The sequence below is a fragment of the Festucalex cinctus genome, chromosome 8 (genome assembly GCF_051991245.1).
Source record: "Festucalex cinctus isolate MCC-2025b chromosome 8, RoL_Fcin_1.0, whole genome shotgun sequence".
Lineage (NCBI taxonomy): Eukaryota > Metazoa > Chordata > Actinopteri > Syngnathiformes > Syngnathidae > Festucalex > Festucalex cinctus.
The window spans coordinates 8,808,729-8,834,802 of NC_135418.1; the positions used below are offsets into that span (position 1 = coordinate 8,808,729).

Genomic DNA, 26,074 nt, shown 5'->3' on the forward strand with positions numbered 1-26,074 from the left:
AAAACCTTTGTCATATTAAACCTAATTTACAGATTCTTAACTCATTTGCTCCCAATAATGTGTAAATACTTTTTTTTTTTTATGCTAGAGCATACAGAAGGCTTTGATGCAGCCTCTCAACTGCAAAGAACGGTTTCAGAAATGGTAGTTATTACACAAACGGCCAGCAGGTGGCAGCAGAGCAAAGGAGATCAACCAGAGCCATGTAGAAAAAAAGCTAAATGACTTACAATTTTAAATAATTTGTGAAAACTGATGAAACTTAGCTCTCTTCTAATGCTAATTGCTGCAAAACGGAAACAGATAGAAACATACTTTTTTTTCCTGATGAAAGAAGAGACTTTAATCTTTCTTTTGATAGGTTCCATGCTTTTATAGCAACAGAACACAATATTCTGTGGGCCTTGCAAAATCAGTCAAAATCCAGTAAAGCTGGGAGCGAACGGGATTGTTCCTGTGAAAATGGCTGGGAGTGAAAAAATTAATAAACAAAAAAAAATATTAGTGTCAAAGTCACTGTTGTGGAGAAAATGTATCTTTTCACATGAAACTTGTTTTCTCCTCATCCTTTCCATTTTCACTCAATGTCACTCAAATTACCTATTTTCAAATGGTGATTACTAAGGAACGTAATAAGGTAGAACATACTTTATTTTTCTAATGAAAGAATGGAATGTGATCTTTCATTTGGTACCCACTTAGTATAGTAAAAGCACAATATTCTGTTTGTCTTCAGAGATGAGTTAAAACGCTCGAAATCGGCTGGCACTGTGTTTTTGTTTTTGATAACGTGTGGCAGTAAAAGAGTTAAGTTCTTCCTGCCTACAATGCTTTTATACATGTACGCGCACACACAAAACCGCCAGTTGCGCACTCGCCATCTTCAGCCCTCCTCACCCATCACCGTTTTATCTCCCTCATTTTTTTCTGCCCCCATTTTCATCCGTCTTTTCTCTCGTGGCACTGTTGCTAGGGAGCCCTGCTGACTGGGGGCGATTTTCATTGGACAGGAAGAAGAGGAGGGGGGATTGATATTGAGGGGTACTGGGGCGCGTTTGAGGAGGAGCACAGAGTGAAATCCAGATGTGCTAATGAGGTTGAATGTTGACCGACATTGTTCCTGAGGGTTGCCATACATGGAGGAAATGCATATATTAATATATTGACAGAACATTTAGTAAAGCAGGGAAAATCCCTTACAGATTAAAAAAAAAATGGCAAAGAGAAGAAAGAGCAAATAGAAGATAAAGAATGTGTGGCAGCGGGAATTTAAAATCAAGATGGAGTGTGTTTCTTAGCAGTTGGGGATCGTGTATAGAACTGTATGGTAGCATTTATTTCCACACAAAGGATTGGAAAATTCTGGACTCCCAGTAGGCCTAAACATAACCTTGAACGTCTGTTGTGGATGTTCTGTCAATGGGCATGCATCTTCTCAACAAGAAGCAATTGTAATTTTGCCGTTTGTCTTTATTTGCAGAAGTAACTTGATGTTCATATTGAAGGGCAACCACAAAAACTGGCCAACCCACTCAGACACCATTCATTCTGATTTTCTGATCTTGTGACATTATTAGTGTTACATTGTTTGAGGACTGGGATGTGCAGTACATTTACAGTCACTTCACACAGAATCGTTATAGTAGTAGTTGCACAAAATAATGTAATACATTATTTGACTATGATCTACTTGTAATTTAATTTACATTTGAATTATATAGTTACAGTATGTGACAACTAGTATTTGGATCATGGATAATCTATCGAGCGATGTTTGAAAAGATTTGGGAGGAAAACCATTTTTTTGGACAATGAACAACATGCCTTGGGGGCTGCCAGCGGGTGGGAGTGGCTTTACTGTGAGCAGTGTGCCTGAAGGGATCACTAAATGGCCTCTTTGTTTGGCATGAATATGTGATGTCGTGACAAAGGTGAGGGGGACTGTATTCAGCGTGATTTGGATGTCGGCACGTGGTCTTCAATTTTTCAGACAGCATATTGAAGAGGAAGAGTCATTGTTAATTCATGTTGAAGCAATAGGCCAAGCTGCATAGTGAGTCTTTTTTGTTTAGAGGTACCTCAACATGTCTGAGAGGGATCAAAACAGACACTAAATTAAATTAATAGTAAAAAAATAAAATAAAAAGAAATAAAATAATAATAATAGTAACAATAATAATAATACAGGGGAACCCATGCTCAACTGAGAAATTCAATGCATTGTTTAACTGGTGTGTCATACGTAGCCAACATTAGAAATAATATCTAGTCAAGCTTTGCCATTTTATAATCCCATTTCATTCAGTGATTTATTTTTATTTTTTTTGCTTCAACCTCTTGCCTCTCATGGTCCCCCAGTGCCCCTCCCTGTGTGCATGCCTCCATCCTTTCTTTGTGGCACTGATGGGTTGAAACTGACAGGGGGCAACAAACTGATTGGGGTCTCCGGCTTTTTATAACATCCATTTAGAGGGCATGAGCTTTGATTGGTCCACCGCTGTGGGTGAGCTGCAAAGGATTTTGATGTCATCCAACAATGCAGTTGTGTGATCTACTTGGCTTGTTTTTCCTTGTTGTATTGCAATATTATGGTTATATTACTTGTATGTTTTTTCATTTGTGTGGATATGACCCCATTTGACTGACACTCCAATTGTATAATCTGGGGAGACCAGACAAGACAGGCATAGCAGAAAAAAAAGAAAAGAAAAAAAAAGACAGGCATAGCAACATTAAATACAATATCTAAATATGCTCTGCCCCAACATCAAGAAGCAGTAAGAGAGACCTCATAAAAGGTATATATATATATATATGTATATATATATATATATATATATATATATATATATATATATATATATATATATATATATATATATATATACATATATATATATATATATATATATATATATATATATATATATCCATCCATCCACTTTCTTGACCGCATATTCCTCACAAGGGGGGTGCTGGAGTTTGCATGTTCTCCCCGTGCCTGCGTGGGTCTTCTCCAGGTACTCCGGTCTCCTCCCACATTCCGAAGACATGCATGGCAGGTTAATTGAGCGTTCCGAATTGTCCCTAGTTGTGGCTGGCAACCAGTCCAGGGTGTACCCCGCCTACTGACCATAGCCAGCTGAGATAGGCTCCAGCACCCCCTGTGACCCTTGTGAGGAGCAAGCGGTTCGGAAAATGGATGGATGGATGATTGGATACCGTAATTTCCGGACTATAAGCCGCACCTGACTATAAGCCGCATGTTCCCACATTGAAACATGAGATATTTACAAAGAAAGACGGTACACAGAAAGAGTTTTCAAAGGTTTAATAATATACCTTAGCTTTTCTTTCCAAACAGTGCCTGTGACGCGGCAGTAACACAGCAGCAATACGGTAGTAACACAGCACTAACAGGGCTGTTTAAAAATAACATACCGGAAAAGTCAGTGAGGTAGAGACTTCTTGCCGTTGGAAAAAATGCATAAATTAGCCGCATCATTGTATCAGCCGCAGGGTTGAAAGTGTGTGAAAAAAGTTGCGTCTTATAATCCGGAATTTCTCTCTCTCTCTCTATGTATGTATGTATGTATGTATGTGTATATATATATATATATATATATATATATATATATATATATATATATATATATTAGGGCTGTCAAAGTTAAAGCGTTAATAGATTAATTAATCACAGAAAAATGTCGCATTAATCACGTATTAACGCAGATTAATGGCATTATTTTTTTTTTTTACCGCATTTGAGCCTTGAACGTAACGGCGGATGGTTACATTGAAGGCTGCGCAGGTCAGTGATTCGGTCAATGCACGGCATTTCCTACGCCTGTTGTTCCAAAATGAGCGGGGTGACTCCAGTTGGTGTGCTCGGTGGTAAATTTCGCTTTAAAAAACACCCCGACGGGACTTTAGATAAAACAAAAGTAATTTGCGTTTAATTAATTAATAATTGCTGAATTGCAACCAATTGATATGATACTGTTACGTTTTGAGCAATGCACGCATGCATGCAATTGTGTACATGCATTTAATCGTTAAACGTTTGCAAATGACATTCAGATAATAAAATGCGTTCATGTCAAAATATTATGGCATTTTGTATTATGCGAATACACAAGTAATTTAGCTGATTAATTGTGATTAATCAAAATTAAAAAGTGTGATTAATCAGATTAAAAATTGTAATCGTTTGACAGCACAAATGTGTGTATATATATATATATATATATATATATATATATATATATATATATATATATATATATATATATATATATATATATATATATATATACACACAGTATGTATATGTACCAAGGTTGATCATTTTTACTTCCATTAACCATTCATCTGAACTATAACATGTATAATTCAACTTAATTTGTTGAGTCATTTCAGGAGGGTAAGTCAAAATAAGCAACAGAGAAAATGTGGTTGAACGTGTGATTGTACTTTAGTCCAACCTCGCTCCTCGGAATCCTCAAAATAGAGCCACTGAGTTAGCAGCCCAGGCTATTAGCTTAGCGATCAGTGAACTCGACTTCCACCTGGTGACATGGTGGTGGTGTCCTGGGGTGGCTTGAAAGTGCTGGATCGCCAAAATTAAGCACAGATTTCGGTTACGGTGTCACCATAGAATGGAAGTGGTACTGGATGACTGGCAAACACTCCATGGTGGACTCTAACTCTTGCCCATAGTCATGATAGGCTGCTCTCTCACCCGCAACCCTGAACAACATAAGCTGTTTTAAGACAACACAGATCATTTTATTTATTTATTTATTTTTTGCCAATCAAATCAGTTGCGAGCTTCAGACCTAAATGTATTGGTCTAATCTTGCCTAGTGTCATGCTGTGATCCCTGCACATGTGTATTCCCATCTGCCGCAAGACAACATTTAAGATGACTCTTAAAAGCTGATATGCGGACACAGAATGTGCTTGGACTGACATCACTCCAGGAACCGTGGGATTGATTTAGCTGGAATCTCTCTGTAAGCCCCACCTCCTAAAAGCCAGCCTTCAAGCATTTGACCAATCAATCAGCTGTGTATCCTTTTACTCTGTCTCTTCACAGCCTCCTCTTATATTTTCATTGACCCCAAGTAATATTTCAAATTGTAAATCAACTGTCACTCTCTGTGTCCAATCCTTCTTTTTGCTCATCTTGATCTTCCTTTTTCTTCGCTTGTCTGCCCACAGCACCCCGATCTCCTCTTCTACTTTCCATCCATTTGTTCTATCCCTCTTTTGATCAAAAGTAGGTCAGTCAGCATCATCGAGCCACAGCTCCTTCCAAGCATGACATCCATACACAGTTATAAGCACACACGCGCACACGCATACGCACACAGCTCATTCAACCTGCACCCCTCAAGTCTTGTTTTCTACATCACACCTTCCCTAGAGAATTTGAGCTGTGTAGTGTGCTGGGTTTGCAATCTGACACTGCTTTGTTTTGCCCCTACCCTTCTTCTCCCAGGCCAAGTGTTAATCAACGAAGTCTTTGTTGACGATGATCAAAAATTAAAAAGTTGTAACCAATGCTGCAAGTTTGTATTTTAATGTTTTAGCACTCAGATGAATCCTACTTTGCCTGTGTAGTGAAATGATGATGTTGATTTGCAATTATAGGTTCACATTCCAGATGCCTGAGAATCAGGTATGGTAGCCTCACTAATATAAAAGCATCACTCACTCTAAAGTGAAGTGATGCTTTATTGTTTAGGCAAAGATACAACGACACAATCATTACTAATTAGTTGATTTCATGCAAATGCCAAGCCTTGCCTCCCCCACATTTTTCGCAATGATCCTGTCGGCTTTCAATGGTGGTTGTCATGGCAACTCCTTTAAAAGAAATCTGCACTACGGAAATGATGTAACTGACACAGGCACGCCCCCCCCCCCCCCCCCCCCCCACACACACACACACACACACACACAACCACTTTAACATATAACCTCTGACCTTTGTGTGAGTAAGAGCCATTTATTTCAGTCTGTGTGCATGTGTGTGTTAAAAGACCATTGCTGGTGGCCTTTGGGACATTCATTAGAACTCGCCTTGTTGCAGGTCAGCAGGGAAAAGCAGGTGATAGACTGTACATCAAAGTGTCCACACTCATACATTCATTGTCCCAGGAGATGGGCAAAAGTGCATGTTTAATGGATTTGTGTCTGTTATTCTGTTTTCTGTTCCTCACTTCACACATTATATTTATTCTTGTGTGAAGTCCGGGATAGCTTTTGTACGGAAGCGTAGAGCTGCCAATGTGGAGTAAACATTTTTGGCTGGCGAGTATGTTCGAACATACTCGCAAATATATTCGAACATACTCCCAAATATGTTGTTTGAACATACTCGCAAATATGTTCAAACGTACATGTAGGCTACACGCTACAAAGTTAGCATACCTTCCCATAATGCCACGGGGTATTCGCAAGCGTAATACCCCGCTGCATTATGGGGCGAAAAATGACTAACCAAAATCATGCACGGCAAATAAATCGTAAAAGTTACAAATAAACTTTTTTGTTTACTCAATTTTCTAATGAATTGCTAATGTGGTCCAAATGCCTAAAATATGGGGTTTTGTTTTCACGCGCACATACGCAAATAATACCCCGTGACATTATGGGAAGGTATGCTAACTTTGTAGCATGTAGCCTACAAGTACGTTCGAACATATTTGCGAGTATGTTCGAACGTATTTGCGAGTATGTTCGAACATATTTGCGAGTATGTTCGAACATATTTGCGAGTATGTTGGAACGTATTTTCGACTATGTTCGAACATACTTGCCAGCCAAAAATGTTTACTCCACATTGGCAGCTCTATGCTTCCATACTTTTGATAGTTTGCTTTGTTGATGCAAAAATTACAAGTTGCGTTGGTGTTGTTGATGTAGTTTGACACAATGTAGTTCTGTAGTGAAGGCACGTGATTTTAAGTGGAAATGAATACACTGTCTGATTTGGTGGCATATGCAATGTATGATAGCAAGGGTTGAGCAGGAAAGGATGTCATTTTTTCCAAATAGTGTTATCCCGTCTGTACCTATGCATCATATGATTTAAGTCTGTCAAGCGAAGACAATAAAACATGGGTAAGTTGGTAAACTTGTTGCTTTCAGCTAAAAAAAAGCAAAACAAAACAAAACCAAAAAAAACAGCACTAGTTCAGTCCACTTACATTTTGATATTTTTGAATATGTATTTCTGAAATTTTAAATATTTCTTTACCTCATTTTGCCCAATCAGACTGCTAAAAATATAAAATCAGCAGATTTGGTTGCACATTGTGTCACCTCTGTAATTAGATCAGAGCTGCTGTATATGGGGCCCAGGAGACAATGAAATTTAGTAATTTTTTATTTTTTTTTAATTGGCTGTCCCTGTTTCAGTACTTCTAAGAAAATACCGCCACTTGATATGTTCTTTGGTGAAATAAAGTTGAAATATATGACATGAAATGACAAATGAAAAACCCTTTTCATCTACACGCGAATGCTGAAAATAATTTTGGAAACTGCATCCTGGTGTTGGACAAAAAGGGTAAAAATACACACACATAAAGTCTATTAAATTGTATGTACATTTCCCAAATCTGCAATGATGAAATATACTAAATATATAATAAGAAGGAGCTTGGAACCATTGTGTTATCCTGTCAAAAAGATTTTCAGTTTGTTTCTGTTTGTGCACTGTTACACATTGCAGCTTTACTCATAGACATCCACTTCAAGTGGGGCAAATAAACTAGTGTGCCCTTTGGCAATGCACTTAACCCAGTTAAACATTTCATCTCCAGATATTCAGACATGCTGCAGTCAGAAGGGATGTTAGTTCATACAGTAGGGAAGTCAGTACCTCATCTTTGAAGACGTGTGCTTTGAGTCCCGCTATAGGACAAAAATGTTAACTGATGGTTGCAGAGATGCCACTTTGATTTTGAGGTGCCCATGAGCAAGGCTTTGACATATTACTGGCACTTCTGCAGTTGTATGTTGTGCGGCGGTGGCAAGTTGATAATGCTTAATATTGCTCTCTTGAACGATCCTGGGATTGATTTTCTTCTACATGTTTTATCATCTCAATAACATTTTTGTTGACGTGTCAATATGGGTGACTTTGTGGCTCCCACAGACACTTTATGTACAAGCATAGCTTATATTTTAATTTGGTTTCATGCATGTTGAGGCTGTGCATTTTTGAATGTTGAGTCTTTTCAAGGCTTTTCCACAGCCTTCCAGGCAGACTGTTCTAGTGTTTGTCTGTGAAGTGATGCTAACTCAACAACCAGGGGCAAGACAGAGAAAAAAAATAAAAATAAAAAATAGGAGAGCAGACGAGCATCTTGTGATCCTAGAGACCCCGGCTGGCGTACAGATGAGCTCTTTGAAAGCACAAGCTAGTTAAAGAAACAAGCAAGGCAGTTGCAGACTGTCCTGAGGCATGTGTGTTGTCTGCAAGGTCAGGCCTGTCTGCACTTCGCCAACATGTTTCTTCCTATGCTCAGGCTAACAGATACTAATGAGCTTTCTTTACATGACAAATTGTAGCAAAGCTTTATTATAACATCTCAAAAATAAAGATGAATAATATTTTGTTTTCTGTCTCGCAGGTCTGCAAATTGGTCACAGACTAAACATCGGTGTCTTCATTAGTAAGGTAAGTCATTGTATGTGCATGTTGATATACTTGAGGGACTGATCCTTGGCTGTCTACAGCAGGGTTTCATTATTATTATTATTATTATTATTATTTTTTTCTAAATACATAGTTTAAAATGGTTTTCCTCCCCGGCCAGCACACAAAGATAAATATTGGGACTGGGACGATTCACTTCTGTTACGATCCAATCCGGATCCCAATACTTTGGTGGTGGTCCGATATGTATTGCGATGATTTTTATTTTATTTTATTTTATTTTTTAAAGATTTATTTTGGTGCCTTTCTTTTGGGGGTAGAAGTTAATTATTAAATTATTAAGCTTAAAACGTGCATTTAAAAAAGGGATCATCCTGCCATGATAGCCCATTTTTCACTTCATAAACATAACATAACATAACATAACATAACATAACGTTTGTTTTTAATCAGGAAAATTATATTAGCATACATTTTCAATTTAATCTGTTTTGGAAATTCAGGGGGGGGGGGGGGAACTAATGTGAATTGCAGGACACATTGATCATCGGCACTTGGAACGCACCTGTCTTATCATGAGCATTGCTTCGCCATCGATTGGGAGCGGGATGAAATGTCGTGTGTGGCTGAAAGGGGGCGGGTACAGGGAAAACCTTGTGGTTCATTGTGAAAAACTTGCTACCGACCAGCTTAGGTTCATGGACACTGTTACTACAGTAACTGACCGAGAGCTTAAAGAGGCACGAAGCAGGATTCAGAGTTTTTGCACATTTGCGACCCCTCTGAAGAAACGTGGAATGGACCTCAGCGACGTGCACATGTCCAGGAGCGTGCGCGACTTCTCGGGCACGAGCAAACCTCCAAGTTAATTTAACAAACGTCAACAAACGTCACAACGCCTTTTTCATAGGCTTAATAATGTCTACAGAGGTAAGAAACTTATTAATCTTAAAGTTACTTTGTATGTCAAACTAATTTTGAGTGACAAAAGGTTACGTAATTACAACCTTCCAAACGTAAATAGTGCATCCCGTGAATCCGATGACATTGAGGATAGCAGTGCGTTGCTAATATGCCCAAGTGCGGTGTAACAACTATGGCCTCTGGCCCAGTCCACCCTCTAATTTTTTTTTTGTTAGTTTGCTTCTTCTAAAGCAAACTCTCTGCAGTTGCATAAACATTCCACAGCCCAGACAGGATCTAAGCTTGGTTAGCTCTGCAGGTGGTCACTCAACCACCAACAAAGCTCTTTTGAAGCCGCTGACCAGGTGACAAAGGAATTTATGCGTCTGCCGAAGGTGTGTATTCAAGCCTGCCTTCCCGGAGCCAGAGAAAACGCCTTCAATGATTTGGAATATACAAACGACTGATCAAAGGAATGTTCATGACCTCTTATCAATCACAAAGGATATTCTGGCGTCGCGCCCCTCCAGGGGGCACTCCTGGAACGTCTAGATGGAGCAACAGCACCGTCAAGTGGTGAAACTTGGAACCATCCTTAGCGACAATTCATACAAGTAACCACATTTTACACATTTATACCATGATAATTCTTGACAGATAACTGAACTACGAATGATTCATGTTATGTCTTTGTGTGTATGAACGTCCTATTTCATTTGTACTCCATAAGGAATGAAAGGTAATCAATATCTTTCAGTTCAGTCAGATTAGACAAGTAGAAATTACCTCACAAGTTAGTTTATGATGCATTAATTACGATGTGTGTTAAACGGGTTGTGTGGGAAAACTGATTTGCCAGACTGACCAAATTTAATGCCAAATTATTCATCCCTTTAATAACTTGTTTTTTTTTAAAGTCTGCGTGAGCGAACAGAAAGGGTGTGCCACCACCTACTGAAGGCCTGCCCATAGACTTTAAAAAGACGAGGGGACCCCCTCGCTCTCGCTCTTCCAACATCCTCTTCCGATGCCTCTTCCCGATCGCTCTCTGACCATCCTCAGGCCAACTACCTGCAAGTTTCCCAGCCTGCTCCAACTCTTTGTTCCAAGAAACTTGTCAAACACGTGGCCCCTTTTGTCCCTTGCAGTAACCATTGCCACGAGAGCAGACACTCGCTCCACGCCACGACAAAGCAGGTGCAAACTGCAACGCTGACCCAAAAAGAGACTCTTTTACTCCCTTTTTTCTTGTTTTCCCTTTTTTTTCTTCACCACCGGTGATTGCCCGCCAGCAGCGAGCTCCGCGGCCCCGGGGTACACTTGCAACGTACTGCCGGACTCAAGGTTGTGTACCTAAGCCGCCTCGCACCTCACCTGCTATTCGGTGGCGTCCCGCCACGGTGCCAGCTCACCTCCAACGGCTGGCCTTCCCCGTACGCCGGCACGTAGCGGACCGAGCTCCAACACCTGGAGTCGGACAGCTGTCCTGCAGAACCAACCTCGCCGGAGAAACATCTCGCCGAGTCGCCGACCAATCAAGGGACTACGTCAGCCCCCGAGCGGCTCCCTTGCTCACCTGTGGAATAGCCCCTTTTTTTTTATTTTCTTGCCTTTTGGAACGAACATTGACTGTTTTTCCCCCTTTTTCAAAAGACCGCCCGTTTCCGCTCGTTCGACGCAGCATCTCGTAAGTCCACGTTCCCCAACTCGTACCCCTGTTACAACTTACGTTTGAAATATATCACAGATCTGGCAGGTCAAATTTCTCTTTTCCTGTTTCCTTATTCATTCGTATTCCTTCCTTATTTTCATTAGCTTTATTTTATTTCTTTTCTTCTGACGGTAGAATAGTTAGATAGGCAGTGTTTTGATTCTGTAGTGTAGCAATCGTGAATAAATTGACAAGGCGAGGTAAGGTAGGACTCAGACGCAGGCGTAAGGTAAGCCACCAAGGCAGCAGGTTTATTACTGGCCAACAGGGGTCTCCTCTCAAGCTGAGAGGAGAACAGGGAGGCAAAAAAGTGGAGAACAAAAAGCGCTCCACTAGGGAGGAAAAAACAGGCAAAAGGTACTGGGGACAACGAAAAGCGCTCCGCTAGGGAGGAAAAAGGGCACAAGGCAAAAGGGGTAACAAAAGGCGCTCCACTGGGGAGGAAAAAGCACAAAAACAAGGCAAAAATACGTGGCAACATGAACGAGGACATAAGGACTGTGGGACGCTTCCATGCACTGACTGTGACACTTCGGCACTGAGGGGAGAATGCAGGTGGCTTTTATTGCAGTAGGTGATTGGTGGCAGGTGGTGATAATCAAGGGCGGGGACCGGTAATTATGGCGCGGCAGGAAGGGCAAGTGACCTGGGGTGAGAGGAGAGTTAGGATTTCAAAGTAAAACGGGAAACAGAGACACAAAAATAAAAGCATGAACCGCCACGCCTGGTGGTGGCGTGACATAAATGCATGTTTTATTAACTCTATTCCGCCTAAGTCATCTGTGTTTCCGAGTGGATTATTATTCTTTTGTTAGTACAACGAACCACTGAATATCAAGTGTGGTGACTTTAGATTATAAGTGACTGATGAAGAAAGGATTTTGGTCGTTGTTTGCTCCTGTTAACCCAAAGCAAAGCCAACGTGGTGCCCCTAGAAGTTATCGAGGTAAATACAATTTACCTCTGTAACGTCCAGATTATTAATTCGTCCAAAAGACGACCCAATTATCGCTACAGCGGAGACATTAGTTAGCGACCGTGTGGTAGTTTTATTCTGCACTGCTAATCATAAATAGAGCCTATCGTATTTTCGTTACGAAGGCTTACCTTTTTAGCAAAAAGTCAGCAAGCTGTGGGTCCCGTTTCATCCCCAGGATAGCTCTTAGCTCTCTCCACCTGACGAACGCTGCTCCTATATTTATCCGCGTCCTCCCGTGACGCTGGTCTTTTTACTTCTCTTTGTCTTCCGTGGAGTCTCCATAAGGGATTGAGAGGGGTGCAGGTCTCTTCAAGTCCATCTTGAATTAGCTGTCCTGTCCGTGAAGTTGCGTGAACAATCGTGAGAGCTAACAGGGACAATAGCGTGAAGGCGCATGACTTCATGCTCAGAGCCACAGTTAAAGATTCTGGCCAGAACGCTCCAAAATTTTTTACTTTTACAGAAAAATAGGTGCAACAGTCATTGCGCTACAGTAGTGCCTCCTGTCCATAATACAATTCTTAAAACATGTGCGGGTGAAAAGTATGGTTATTTTAACACTCAAATTTGAGTCTAATCTTGCATCATGCACCTTTAAATGACCTATTTTAAGGAAACAGACTAAAGTTATCTCTTTTCCTGTGGCTTCAGTTACCTCCGTTTCTGAAACGGAAGACTCAGATTTTCAGGGTTTCTTGACCCAGGGTTCTCACTCAACCTGCTTTGTGAAATAGACCCCTGGACACCTCCGTTAATCGTCACTTTCCGTCCATGATGAGGCGCACCTTTCGGTGGGTGTGCAATGAAGCGAAGCCTAAAAAAATACACAGACTGAGCGCCGACTGAAGCACGTTTACGTCTGTCGATCGGTGTGGGAACAGATGGTCACTCATTCTGTGTAGTTTTGTGAGGCTTCATGCCATAAAGCACTTGCCAAATAAGTAAAAGAACTTGGCAAAAGGTGGGCATCGTCATCGACTGAAGCGCCCATCTCTGTTTGGCAGATGATGCCTCAGGAAATTAATTGTAAGATTAATGGGATCTTCATAGTTCTGGGGTTGAGGCCAAATTACAATTTTTGCCCGATTTCATCTGTTGATATGTAAAACTTCCTCGGACATTAAATAGTAAATGGCACTTCATTTATATTGCGCTTTTCCACCTTACAAGGCCCTCAAAGCACTTTACATTTTGACTACCCATTCACTTACTGATGACGCAGCATCAAAAGCAATTGGGGGTTCAGTATCTTGCTCAAGGATACTTCGACGTGGTCACAATGGCATGGGATCAAACCCACAACCTCTGGGTTGGGAGACAACCGCCATACCACTGAGCCACACCGCCCCGGTTCAAGTCTTAGACAATGTTCTTACCTGCTATTGGAATTGACTTTCCAGTGGTTATGAAAGTTCATAAAGTTCTGGTTGCCATGGTCCTTTGAAAGACGTATGTGCCAAAACTAGTGTTTAGTAGTTCGTGCAAGATTTTGCACAAAGTTGTGATCGCAACGATTAACGCAAAATCAGGAAATTCCCGCAAAAATTGTACTTACACACAACTTTGCCCAAACACTACAATGTTCCCACAACAATTACATTTTTAAAATGCACGTTTCACTTCAGTTTTGGGTTTTCCGCCTGAAATGGCTCAGCAGGAGGTCTACTGGAAATCGTAGCGGAGGCTGAACTCAAGACGAAGACCGTTGTCATGTCGAAGCTGGACTCAAGAAGAATAAAGCTACACGTAACATCCTGTTTTAGACAGTAGCGAATGTTGACAGCAGAAAACGTGGAGCAGAGAAAACGCGAAGCATTTTCCAACTAAAATCACGGCAGATGTGCAAACTAATAGCTGGACATTCTGCATGAAAGCGGGAATAAACTATTTTGTTCCAAATACAGTGTAATAATAGAATATAAAAGGAAGTCATTCTTCTACAAGCTTTTTACGAGTGCTAAACACGTTAAGTGTTGAAAGAAATATGCAGTCTCGACAAAACACACTCACCTAGGCGATGGAGTTGAGGTCCGTTGGGATCACGGAAAGAAATATGGTGAGAAATGTAGCGGTGCACCTTGCCACCCAGTACCTTAGCAAAGATGATATAGACCGATGAAAACTATCTGTCCCTCGACCCATTTTATACAATTTTTCAAAGCAAAAGTGAGGAGTTGTCCTCATCCGATTGGTCCAGAGTCCATCCACGTTATTGTTGCTATGCAGTCGTCAGGCAGTCTTCCAGGAGTGTTGTTTACATCGTCTGCGTGATATGGCACAATCATCGTGAAACTTCGGGTTGAGCGTTCCCCTTTTGACCGTCTGCAGTCGCTGATTCATCATCTTCGCCTCTGTTTTTGCATGACTGTGTGGTTTGCATGTCTGCATGTATCCATTTATGCAGCAAGAGACTCTTATTTTCCATCATTTCTTTTAATGTTAGCTCTTTTTAAATGTACTCGTGGTTATTAAGAGATTACTTTGCATGCATTAAGATACAAATTTGCTCATTTTGCTGTCATGGGATTTCTAATTACCTTTATCTTTTTACACATAATTCCAACGAGAATTATTCAGTACGGCTTGTGTGTGAGCTAAGGATTATGGCATAATCCTTATGCATTACTGATATATTTGCATACATGACTATGCATGTCCTATGGCTATGTCCTTTCACCTGAGCCTTGTCTCACCATTTGACCCAGACTATAACTATTAGCTTTGCACACAGTGTGAATTCATGAAAAATAATATAATGGTTACGTTGAGGCTCTTTGCAGAATCAAAATATTAGACATAATAACATACATTTATGTTTTAAGGTGACAAGTTTTAACGGAATTTAGTAGTTCACAAAAGGCGCTTTCACACCAAAAAGCCCAGGAACTTTGAGTTCATGGTAGAGTCAGTTCCGGGTCCGAAGAACTTGTGAGCGGCCCACGAGTTTGCGTTCACACGGCATGAAAGCAGGCAGGGTAGTTTATTCAAATGAGACTGATGACGTATGTCAGGGAGGAAAAAAAACAGCACTACCCCGCCTGTCCAGCAAGTGGCGGTACCGGTAAAACTGAATGACAAACAACCAGTGTGACGTTGAAAAACGCGACCTTTGACCCTCCATCGCCATTTGTTACGATACAAGGCATATCATCTTTTCGTTTTCCTTGTCATGTTGTACAGAGTTGTGTTTGCAGCAATTAGAACTTCACGGGAAAGGTTGATGAGAACCATTGGGACCCGCCGTATTACCACATCAAGATGAGAAATGGGCAGGACTTGCTCACTTGGAAAGACAGTCAAACCTGCAAGCACGAAGACGTGCACTGGTAAGGTTTAAACACAATTATACGAAATTTATTTCACATCGGAATTAAGCTGTAACATGTAACGGAGCTCCCCTTGCAAGGTGGAGAACACGAAAAAAAAAATGAAGTTACAGAGTGTATTAGTGCCTTAAACACAACGTATGACTGGCGCGTTCAGTTGCACGTTTACTTGCGTGTGTCCCCGCGCGTCGGTCGTTTGTGGATATTTTGTCGTACTTTCTGCCATGAAAAGGGCAATCGCTGGAAACTGGTGTTTCCTGCCTAGTTCTCGTGCAATTCACGGCAAAATAGGGCTTGATGGCGAGTTGCTGTTCACGCTACATGTACTTATTACTGTATTTCATAATACCGTTGGACCTGGACGTATTGTTAGTCTGTCCGCATGTTTTGTTTTTTGTTTTTTTCTGTTAAACACATGATTGACCGATCCAAAGTGTTGAAATGGCTTGCTTTCTTTGACGATGCACGAATGTTAGAACAAAGGTGCCAGGATTTTGGGAAAAGTGCTGATTTTGGAAGTGTCAGATTGCCACCTCAAGCCAGTGGTTTATCATAGGGCCATAAATTGGTGCATATTCCGCTATTTTAAGGTATTCTGTCATGTAAATCACAAGGCTGTTGCACAAAAGTAATTAATGTAGATATTAACATTTATTAATTTGTTGTGTTTCTGTTTCAGATTTGCCACTTCTACCAATCTGGGTGTGTTCCGCGCAGGGAGTGGAAGAACATCAGAACCTCTGAATGGTGGGACGCTGTAATTATGTTTGCATTACTGTTTGTCAAAAATAAAAACATTAAAAAGAATTCATTGAGCATAAGTTTTTATTCGTGTGGAAAAAAAAACAGAACCACAAAAGTGATATGAAAACAAAAGCATTTATTACTTATGCATTTGGCTTATTTGTGTCCACAAGTCTGTTTTGGACTGCCAGGAAGCCCATTTGGAACTCTCTGTCGTGCATTTGTTCAACCAGCTCATGTGCCACGTGTTGATCTTCCTTGCGCTCCTCGCTTCTGAGGTCAACTTCCTCCTTGTGCTGCTCGCGTCTGAGTTCAAGGTCCTCCTTGTGCAACTGCATTTCTTCTAAGAACATTGCACTCGTGGACTCCCCCTTCTTTTCATCAAATTGGTGCAGGTATTCCAAAAATAGGTGGTCTCGGTCCCGTGTCCGCTAACCTATAGGGATGTAAATGTACAATGAGTGACAGTAAATACTTTTGATGAGCTTCCAGTTACATGACTTTGAACTTATTGGAACTTGACAAAGGGGCAGGAAACTCTGTTCGAGTGGCGCAGTTTCTGCTTGTGGACGGACCATCCTCGCTTGTACCTTCCTAACGCATCGACTTAAACGGTTTCAACAGATTCGTGCAATGAGTAAGAGTACAGTACAATGATTTAGGTAGGGGTAAAACACGGCACTCACGTTAATGTACTTTCATTTTTCATAGTTACAGAACAGAATATGCCACACTACATTGCCAAATATGGCGGCATGCACTTGAAGCTTTTTTAGGCAATACACACTAGTAAAATTGCAGGAATGTAACTTTTTTTTTTTTTTCCCCCTTTCTCAATGCACCATTATGAGTGAAATGAAAATTGTATATGTGAGTATGAGGATTTATTATTGTGTATGCCTATGAATTTCATGTACATACGTTAATGACAAATGCACGCATGTGTTAAGGTGCAATTGTTTACACAAGCAGGATTACACATTTTCTTTTAGTACATTCCAGTAAAAGAAAATGTGTAGTAAATTAATACATTCCAGTAATGTACTTTTTTTTTTTTTTTTAATGAAATGAGTCAGTAGATATAAAGAATGGGTAGGACTAGACAAGTTTTTAACTTCTTTCTACTCCTTTGAACATGTAAACTATTATGAATGATTGCAATAAGTTTCTTCTTTCTTTTAAAATGTTAACTGCTACTCATTTGTTTATAATGTCCAATAAACAAACACACTGCCTTATTCAACGAAGCAAAATTAATTGTGAGTGGGGTGTTGCTTTAAAAGTTTTAAATGAAGCTTTTGAAGTTATATAAAATGAAATGAAACATACCAGGACTGTTCAGGGAGGCATCATAACGTAAAGGAGAGCACAGAGAAGGTCCAGCTGTAAGTCACAGTACATAACATTATTTTTCAGTTTCCCTAGAACTGTTTATGAGTTGTTGTTGTTTTTTTTTGTTTTTTTTTATGAGTTGTTAGGTGATGAGGCTGACAAGTTAAAACGTTTTAGTTACGTTGAATGCAGAGCTTTGTATTAAGGAAAAAAAAAAACAGAAAAAACGAAGTGGTTGTTTTGCTTTTAACAGTGAATAGTATGCCTAGCTTCCACACGTCCTTTTTTTTTTTTTTTTTTTTACTGGACATTTACCTGGACGGGAGAGCAAGGCAGAAGGCTCAGGAACAGCTCTGCTGATTCTGCTCGTAGCCGCGAATGTTCACTCACTTCATCATTTGAAGCTGTATCAACATCATGTACATCCAATGAGTAACAGTGAATAATTTCGATGAGCTTCAAGTTACATGACTTTGAACTTACTGGAAGTTGACAGAGGGGCGCAGCTTCCGCTTGTGGATGGACCATCCTCGCTTATCCCTTCCAACGCCTCGACTGGAACTGTATCAACAGAGTCATGAACTGAGTAAGGGCACAGTGCAATGATTTAGGTGAGGGTGAAACACGCCACTCACATATATCCTTCCATTTTTCATTGCCACAGAACAGAATATGCCACACTACATTGCCAAATATGGCGGCATGTACAAGCTTTTTTAGGCAGCAATACACACTGGCGTATCCAACGAAGTAAAATTAATAGTGAGTGGTGTGTTGCTTTATTAGTTTTATATGGAGCTTTTGAAGTTACATGAAATGAAATGAAACATACCAGGACTGCTCAGGGAGACATCAGAAGGTACAGAGAAGCTCAGAGAAGGTCCCGCTGTAAGTCAGAGTACATCACAACAAAGGTCAGTTTACACTGTTAGACGGCATACCTTTTATAGCAACGGATATTTAAAAAAAAACAAACGAAGTGGTTGTTTTGCTTTTAACCGTGCATATCATGCCTGGTTTCCACACGTCCTTTGCACAAAGCTTTCCAATTTCGTCATCACTGGAAGCAAGGCTATTTCGGCATTAGCTGCCTACAATACTCTTCATTTACTAGGTTAATTGATTTAGGAATGATTTCACAACATTACATAGGTTCGGAGCTGGATGCGTGCCTTTGCCAAGCTTAAGCCATGCTACGCTAACAACTTAGTGCTAGCGCGGTGTAAAAGCCACGTTAAGACCGCGCAGCGACCTAAACGAATATATAAATACAAATGTTCATGAGGCAATTCTGTCTTACCTTGGTGTGTTAGCGTGTCTGTTGTTGAGGAATCCTCGCCCACTGCCGTGTCCTCGCACATAACTTCCAGCATTGCAATTGCAGAGTCCTTTGTTTTACCGGTTGTACACCCCATCCGGTGGCCGAGAATGACGTCCAGTCTTTCGTACCATTTATTAATTTTGCGGTCATTTCCGCTTCGGCTGTTGTGGTCCTTGAGTTTTTTATAGTCCTGTTTGAGTTTCTTGAGTTTTTCCCTTACCTGCCTTTGTGTGTGGAAAATGCTAAGCTCTTCTAGCTTCGCGGTTATCAATTGATAGACTTTATCGTTTCTTGTGGCACTTTCAAATTGTCGTTGGGTCTCCTCGTCCCCGTAAATGCTCAGGAGAGCCTGCACTTCTTCGTCCGTCCACCTATCGTTTTTTTTAAATCCTTCCATTTCCAAAACGTTTGGGGGGGAAAATCGTCGCGCTCTCAGCAGTGAAAAGTAAAAAAGAAATGGCGGCTTTACCGCGAAAAACTCACCTATCCAAAACACACCTCCTCGTCCAGTCAACCAATCATGACACACTTCACAACACGCCCCCACTTGTGTAGTTCAGGGTACACCGAAATACCCTCCTCTTGCCTAGGTACTTAGGTAGTACCGTTTCGACCCCCCCAGACCCGGAACTACTTTTGTGTGTGAACGCAAACTTTGGACAAACTCCCCCGGAACATAGGGAAGTTCCTGAATAAGTTCCTGCGGTGTGAAAGCGCCAAAGTTATGCAGTGCTAAATAAGTTCATTAAACCACCACATGGTGTTCTTTTAGTGATGAGCAGCCAGTCATTCCTTTTGGAATTATGGCCAAAAAGTTCAATCTTGGTTTAATCAGATACAGTGCTGGCACAAGCCTCCATGCGACAACAAGGTTCTGCTCCAAGCTTTGTCTCTTATGATGTTTGGTTATTCATGGGAGGGGGAGTGGGCGGGGGGTTGTCTGAACACGTGAGAATTAGTATTGCCTTCTGGCAGAAAATCAATCTTGTCCCTACTTTGAATCTTGACCTTCTTGCTCAGTGTGTAAGGATTTAAATATTATACGGATGTCACATAATCGAAAGAACCTTTGGGGATTAATAAAGAGTTATCCACATACGAACCGAATTGTTGTGTTTGTTGACAAGATTACAAGCTTAACGTGTTATTGCAACCTAAGCCTTGTAGTACTGTAAATACTTCACGAGTTGACCGCCTGATAGGCGCTTGAAGCAGGCATTTTATACACAAACATGCGGCTGGCGTGGCTCAGTAATAGAGTGGTCGTCTCCCAACCCAGGGGTTGTGGGTTTGAATCCATCCCATTGTGATCTTGTTGAAGTATCCTTGAGCAAGATACTGTTGCTCCTGATGCTGCATCAACAGTAGGTGAATGAGTAGTTAAATGTAAAGCACTTTGAGGGCCCTGTAAGTGCTATATAAATTAAATACCATTTCCCAAATATGCAGCAGTTGATGTAATGTCTACCATTGTCTAGAATTCAACAGTAGCTAAAGACAGTGGGAATTCATTCCCTGGTAGGCTATATGTGGAATATCAACATAGTAAATTCTGTAGAGTCAATTTGACTCTATTTAGATAGGGACCAAATAGACTCCGTTTTAGAGTAATATTTACACCTGGAAGAGAGTAAAATAAAGAATTGGAAAAAATAAATAAATAAAAGGGACTCAAGGTAGGAACAAACTCACAACCTTCAGCTTGGGAGTCAGCCGGTCTACTCCCTGAGCCACGCAGCTCCTGCTTTCTGCTAGTATATCGCTCATGTCAGCTGCAGCTGTTTCAATGATTGCATGGAGTCTTCCTAACCAACAGACCGAAAACGAACGTTGGTCTCTTGGAGAAAAGCGAACAGTAGGAGGGGCATAGCTCAGTTTGGTAGTGTGGCAGTCTCCCAAGCTGAAGGTTGTGCTTGAGTGAGTTCTATTTATTTATTTATTTATTTATTTATTTATTTTCTTAGTGTAAATCTTAGTTTACTCTAAAACTGAGTCTATTTGGTCCCTGTCTAAATAGAGTCAACATTTACTCTAATAGAGTCAAATTTACTCGACAAAATGTACAGTGTAGTTTTGGTGGGAATGCAGGATCACCTGAAGGATATCTTTGGACAGATTTTTGGGAATGACTGTAGAATAGGTGGGAGGTGGACTACAATTGCTTGAACTGAGAGTGAGTGTCAGATTTTGTCATATTCTGTATGTGTATTTCAGGAATGACAGCAAGAGACTGAAGAAGATCCTGGAGGGGATATATTGACATTTTTGATTGTTGTATAGACACGTAAACCAGAGGGCGTACGCACAAACATAGCTTGCATGAGGGTGTACATAAAGAGCAAGTTGGGGGTTGAGTGCATTTCTTCAAGGCACAGCAGAAGTCCTTGGGAAGCAGCGTTGCCAGGTGAGAAATATAGGATTATCGTACTATATGCTGAAAATTATCGTATTTTGATGGAAATTATCGTGCACCCGTTATAACCAAAATTCACTGATTCGCGAAAGTCAAATATAGTCGTTCTTGTGTTTGAAAGCGCTCGCCGCTCACAGGCAGCCAGAGCTTCGTTGCGGGTTAACGTCACTGATCTGTATATATTACTGGATAGCCAAGACTTTTGAAGCCGCAAGGCCGCCATATTACTACTCCCAAGAAAGAAACGTTCCTCGGCATACGAGCTTATACATTTACAGTACATTTGAGACAGTAATTAGTAGAAACAGCAACATTTATGATGTTTTAAATTTGTTAAACGTAAACAAGACGACTTCAGACATTTTCAACTTGCATTAAATACATATGCTTAATGATGTTTACAGGAGGAACTTGTCTACTGTTTGGAAGTCAAATGGCACCTCCCAAATAATGTGTAATTTTCTAGTTTGTAGATTAATTTTATGTACCAGAACAGGCTATTGACTTTTGAACCAATTACCAATGACCAAGTCTTTAAAGTCTGCTGTCGCCCTGGGTGTCGAATGTAGAAGAATAATCAGACAGATGAAGTGATGTCAACATGATAACAAATTCTTGACAGCGTGGGAAAGCAAGAGTGATTGATGAAAGCAAAAACAGGATGAGGCAGGAATTCCCATCTGACAGTGAATTAGATGAGGGGTGTCTAAATCAAGTCCTCAAGACCCCCTATTCAGCCTGTTTTCCATGTCTCCCTCCTTCAGCCCAGCTGTATCTAATTATCAGCTCATCAGCAAGCTTTGCAGAAGACTGAAAACGATCCTGACCATGAATCAGGTGTGTTAGTAAAGAGAAACATGGAAAAGAGGCTGGATAGGGGCTCTCAACGACCAAACTTAAGCACCCCTGTATGAGATGATACCCTCCTTCAACACACCTGACCCAAAACAGAAACAAAATAGATCCCCACAAATAAACCCTCTTACACCCTAACACAGACGAATGGACGCTGCAATTAATTCTGTTCTCACAGAATTACTGATTGTTTCGTTGATGAATGTTGAACAGTGAGAGGGGCTTCGTTCATTTTTATCTGTTAAAGATATTTGTGCTTCCCCCCCCCCCCCATTAGACAAGACCGAAGCCGTCATTTTCCTCCGTTGCTTGATTGGTCAAAACAAATGTGCACAAGATGTTCCATAAGGATTGTACAGAATGTCCCGCCTTTCCCGAGTATATATCACCGTGGAGCAATCCCAGATTGATAATGTGAAGAACTCCCTTGAGTGAATCACAATTGCAAATCTGGCCTCATTTGTTTACAACAAAAAACAAAAACTTCCACATAAATGCACACAAAAATGGAGAAGTTGATTCCTGGTATTTTTTTGCTTGTTGGGCATCTTATTGGGTGTCAGTGATTACACATAAATACATGTCATTGATGACTACACTGTATCATGTTATTTGATCATGTTTTTATAAACCTTAACTAGATTTAATCCATCTATCCATCCATCCATTTTCTTGACCACTTATTCCTCACAAGGGTCGCGGGGGGTGCTGGCGCCTATCTCAGCTGGCTCTGGGCAGTAGGCGGGGGACACCCTGGACTGGTTGCCAGCCAATCGCAGGGCACACAAAGACGAACAACCATCCACACTCACAAGCACACAATTCGGGACAATTCGGAGCACCCAATTAACCTGCCATGCATGTCTTTGGAATGTGGGAGGAGACCGGAGTACCCGGAGAAGACCCACGCGGGCACGGGGAGAACATGCAAACTCCACCCAGGAAGGCCGGAGCCTGGACTCGAACGGGAGTCCTCAGAACTGGGAGGCGGACGTGCTAACCACTCGATCACCGTGCCGCACTAGATTTAATTTAATTATTAAATAGTCAATAAAAGTCAACATAAATCATAATTTCGGATTGGGCCCCGGGCCACTTTTTATCAGAAAAGTTGGGCCCCGAGATAAAAAAGATTAAGAACCCCTGATTTAGACCACCGGGACGCACTCTGGTTGACAGTGCAGTTTGAATTTCCAAATCTGTGCGTGCTTTGTGGATGACACGCTACTGGATTGCTCCGTTTATACTGTTTAGTCTTTAGTGGATTTGGCCCAAACGCTGTGTTTGTTTTTAGCAAGAACAGTACATTCTCAATTTAAAGTTAAAATACTGGAAATACTGGAACAAAAACACTTCACTTGAGGCTGATTATGTCTGCAATAATAATGACTCAGCTGTGAACGTAGGCCATAATACGACAATAGTTTTTCTAACTATCTGTCTCTGTGTCCGTTAACAGGTCAGCAGGGTGACTGACCTGGAGAAGTCTCAAGCCTGTCAGGAGTGGTGAGACCGGCCAATCAGAGGCGGAGAGATGTTGAGGCAGGGCGGGCATTTGGGCCTGATTATAATGTCATTGCAGCTGCTGCTATGGCGCGAATCTGTGACAATCGAAGTGCCGCAAGATCGTAAGTCACTCAGAAATCACCTGACTCAATTCACCAAGCTCAAATCTAGTTTACTTATTTTTGCAGATCTTGAACAAAATGACATGAATTGTAATTTTCATCATATACGTCAGATGACTCAGACGTGGATTATTGGACTAGAGATATGGAAGTTCAGCATCTATCATGAACTCATTTAATGGCAATGCAAAAATAATGTTATTTTTCCTCATACAAATCGTGAAGTTGGGAGCGTAGCCGAACCGTTAAATAGAATATGTTGCATGCTATTTCTCATCTCAGTCCACTCCAGCATTCATTCCTTTATTTAGTCAAGTCAAGTCAAGTCAAGTCAAGTCAATTCAAGCCAAGTCAAGTCATCTTTATTTATATAGCGCTTTCAAACAGCCTTAGCTGTCACAAAGCGCTTTACAGAAATACAACAAAACTAACATAACATAAAAGATTAACAGCAATACAATACTTTGGCCACAGGACACACACGCAATACTTACACCAATTTAAAACAGTCAGTCAACAATTTGTGTACAAAATCATAGTCATTACGTTTTAGTAGCATCACTATTCAAGCTACTTTGGTGTTTACAGAGTGCGGCCAAAGTAGCGCTCATAGACGCGTCATTCCCCGGATGTTGTAAACATAATGCAAAGACATTACATTACACACCTTTTTTGGAGGGCCCACCGTCAACGCCGGGCTTGCGACACGGCACGGGATAGTGTGCGCGCGCGCGCGCACGTCACAGCGAGTGACAACATACAACTGGAGACAGTGGCAGAAGCCTGTACATCTCGATATTTCCCATGTCTATCGAGTCCTCTCGGTGCACTTGTATGTCCCAGTGTTGGCACTGCGCGGCCCCAAATAATAACTCCCGTGACGATCCAATGCATGGATTCAAACTTCACACTAGTGTGTCCCAAAGCTAACACATCAGCTAAGCTAAAAGCACACAGCAAGCATCTCATTTCTATTTTTGTGGCTCCCTGTTAATGTACACAACTAGCATGAGATTAGATAAGAGAATTGAGACGTGCCCGCAATTACGTCATCAAAAAATAATAATAATAATAATTAACCAAAAATGAATGTGACGGCAAAAGAAAAACACATTGTTGATAAAAAGGGAAGGCCACTTTTGGCAATATTTTTGGATATATTAAGTGGTTAAAATGTGTTTGATAGATTTATTGTTCCATAAGGTGGCTTCGTATTTCTTTTGGCTGGACGGAAAGTTTATTTCATTTCTCAAATTTATGTTTCTGAAATACTTCACGTGCTGTGTCTTTTTAAAGGTTAAAGAGATACTTCACTTATTTAGCCCATTATAGCAATAAAAAGTTAATATTTTGTTTATAATTATTTGATACTTTAATTATTTTTCAAATACAATTACGGTAGTACCTTTAAAAAACACATTTTGCAACTTGCTGTCGACTGAAAATGACATCACAAGGGCTCAGGTAACCAGTCACAGCTCACCTGTTTTCTAGGTTTGGTCATGTGACATTTACAAGCTGAGCTGTGATTGGTTACCTGAGCCCTTGTGATGTCATTTTCAGTCGACATCAAGTTGCAAAATGTGTTTTGAAAGGTACTAATTTAAAAATATCACATTTATTATAGGCAAAATATTCATGTTTGACTGCCAAAAATGGCTAAATAAGTAAAGTATCCCATTAAATATTTATATTTCAAATTAAATTATCAGCCTTTTCTTTTCCTGATCCTTATTTTTAATAGAACAAAAACAATTATAACAGTCAGTAACGACTAATAAATACTTAAACTGTGATACATTTCTCAATCATATCGCCCAGCCCTTTGTTGCGGTCTATTTAAATAATTGAGTCAATATATGAAAAGATAGAAGACATTTTTGTTGTTGTTTTTTAACATGTTTGAAGATGCTGTAAAAATTTGTGGTGTTATAAGATTAACGTCTACAAGCAACAAATGTCACTATGTTTTGAATATTGAAACGAATCGTATCGAATCAAAAATCGTATCGTTCCCAGACTTAATTGAACCGTTCTGCTCTGAAATATATCGTTTCTTAATCGAATCACAACCTGTGTATCGAGATACATATTGAATCGGCCTCATGTCAGAGATTCCCACCCCTACTATAAGCCCAATTTCAATCAGAATGGGCCAATCCTCCCATTTCCCATAAAGAACCATCCT

General features: G+C 40.6%; 2 protein-coding genes across 21 annotated transcripts in view; one reads left to right on the forward strand and one right to left on the reverse strand.

The window, feature by feature from the left end:
• Positions 1-26,074, forward strand: part of nfasca (neurofascin homolog (chicken) a) — a 103,903-nt gene that overhangs the window by 19,076 nt on the left and 58,753 nt on the right. For 18 of the 20 annotated variants that reach the window (XR_013284764.1, XR_013284765.1, XM_077530707.1 and 15 more), the window contains 2 exons: positions 8,649-8,695; positions 23,718-23,886. Coding sequence is in view for 18 of the 20 variants with exons in the window: in XM_077530707.1 (XP_077386833.1) it covers positions 23,793-23,886 (94 nt within the window). In the remaining 2 variants the exon portion in view is untranslated. Of the gene's footprint in view, positions 1-5,655; positions 5,684-8,648; positions 8,696-21,204; positions 21,395-23,717; positions 23,887-26,074 lie in introns of all 20 variants that reach the window. The other 2 variants (XM_077530706.1, XM_077530705.1) reach the window with 2 other exon arrangements.
• Positions 16,454-20,587, reverse strand: LOC144024468 (uncharacterized). The gene is made up of 6 exons (XM_077530780.1): positions 18,970-20,587; positions 18,502-18,555; positions 18,153-18,230; positions 17,985-18,073; positions 17,667-17,720; positions 16,454-16,773 (listed from the first exon to the last, which is right to left on the reverse strand). The coding sequence occupies exons 1-5, from the start codon at positions 19,385-19,387 to the stop codon at positions 17,676-17,678; spliced, it is 684 nt and encodes a 227-aa protein (XP_077386906.1). The 5' UTR covers positions 19,388-20,587; the 3' UTR covers positions 16,454-16,773; positions 17,667-17,675.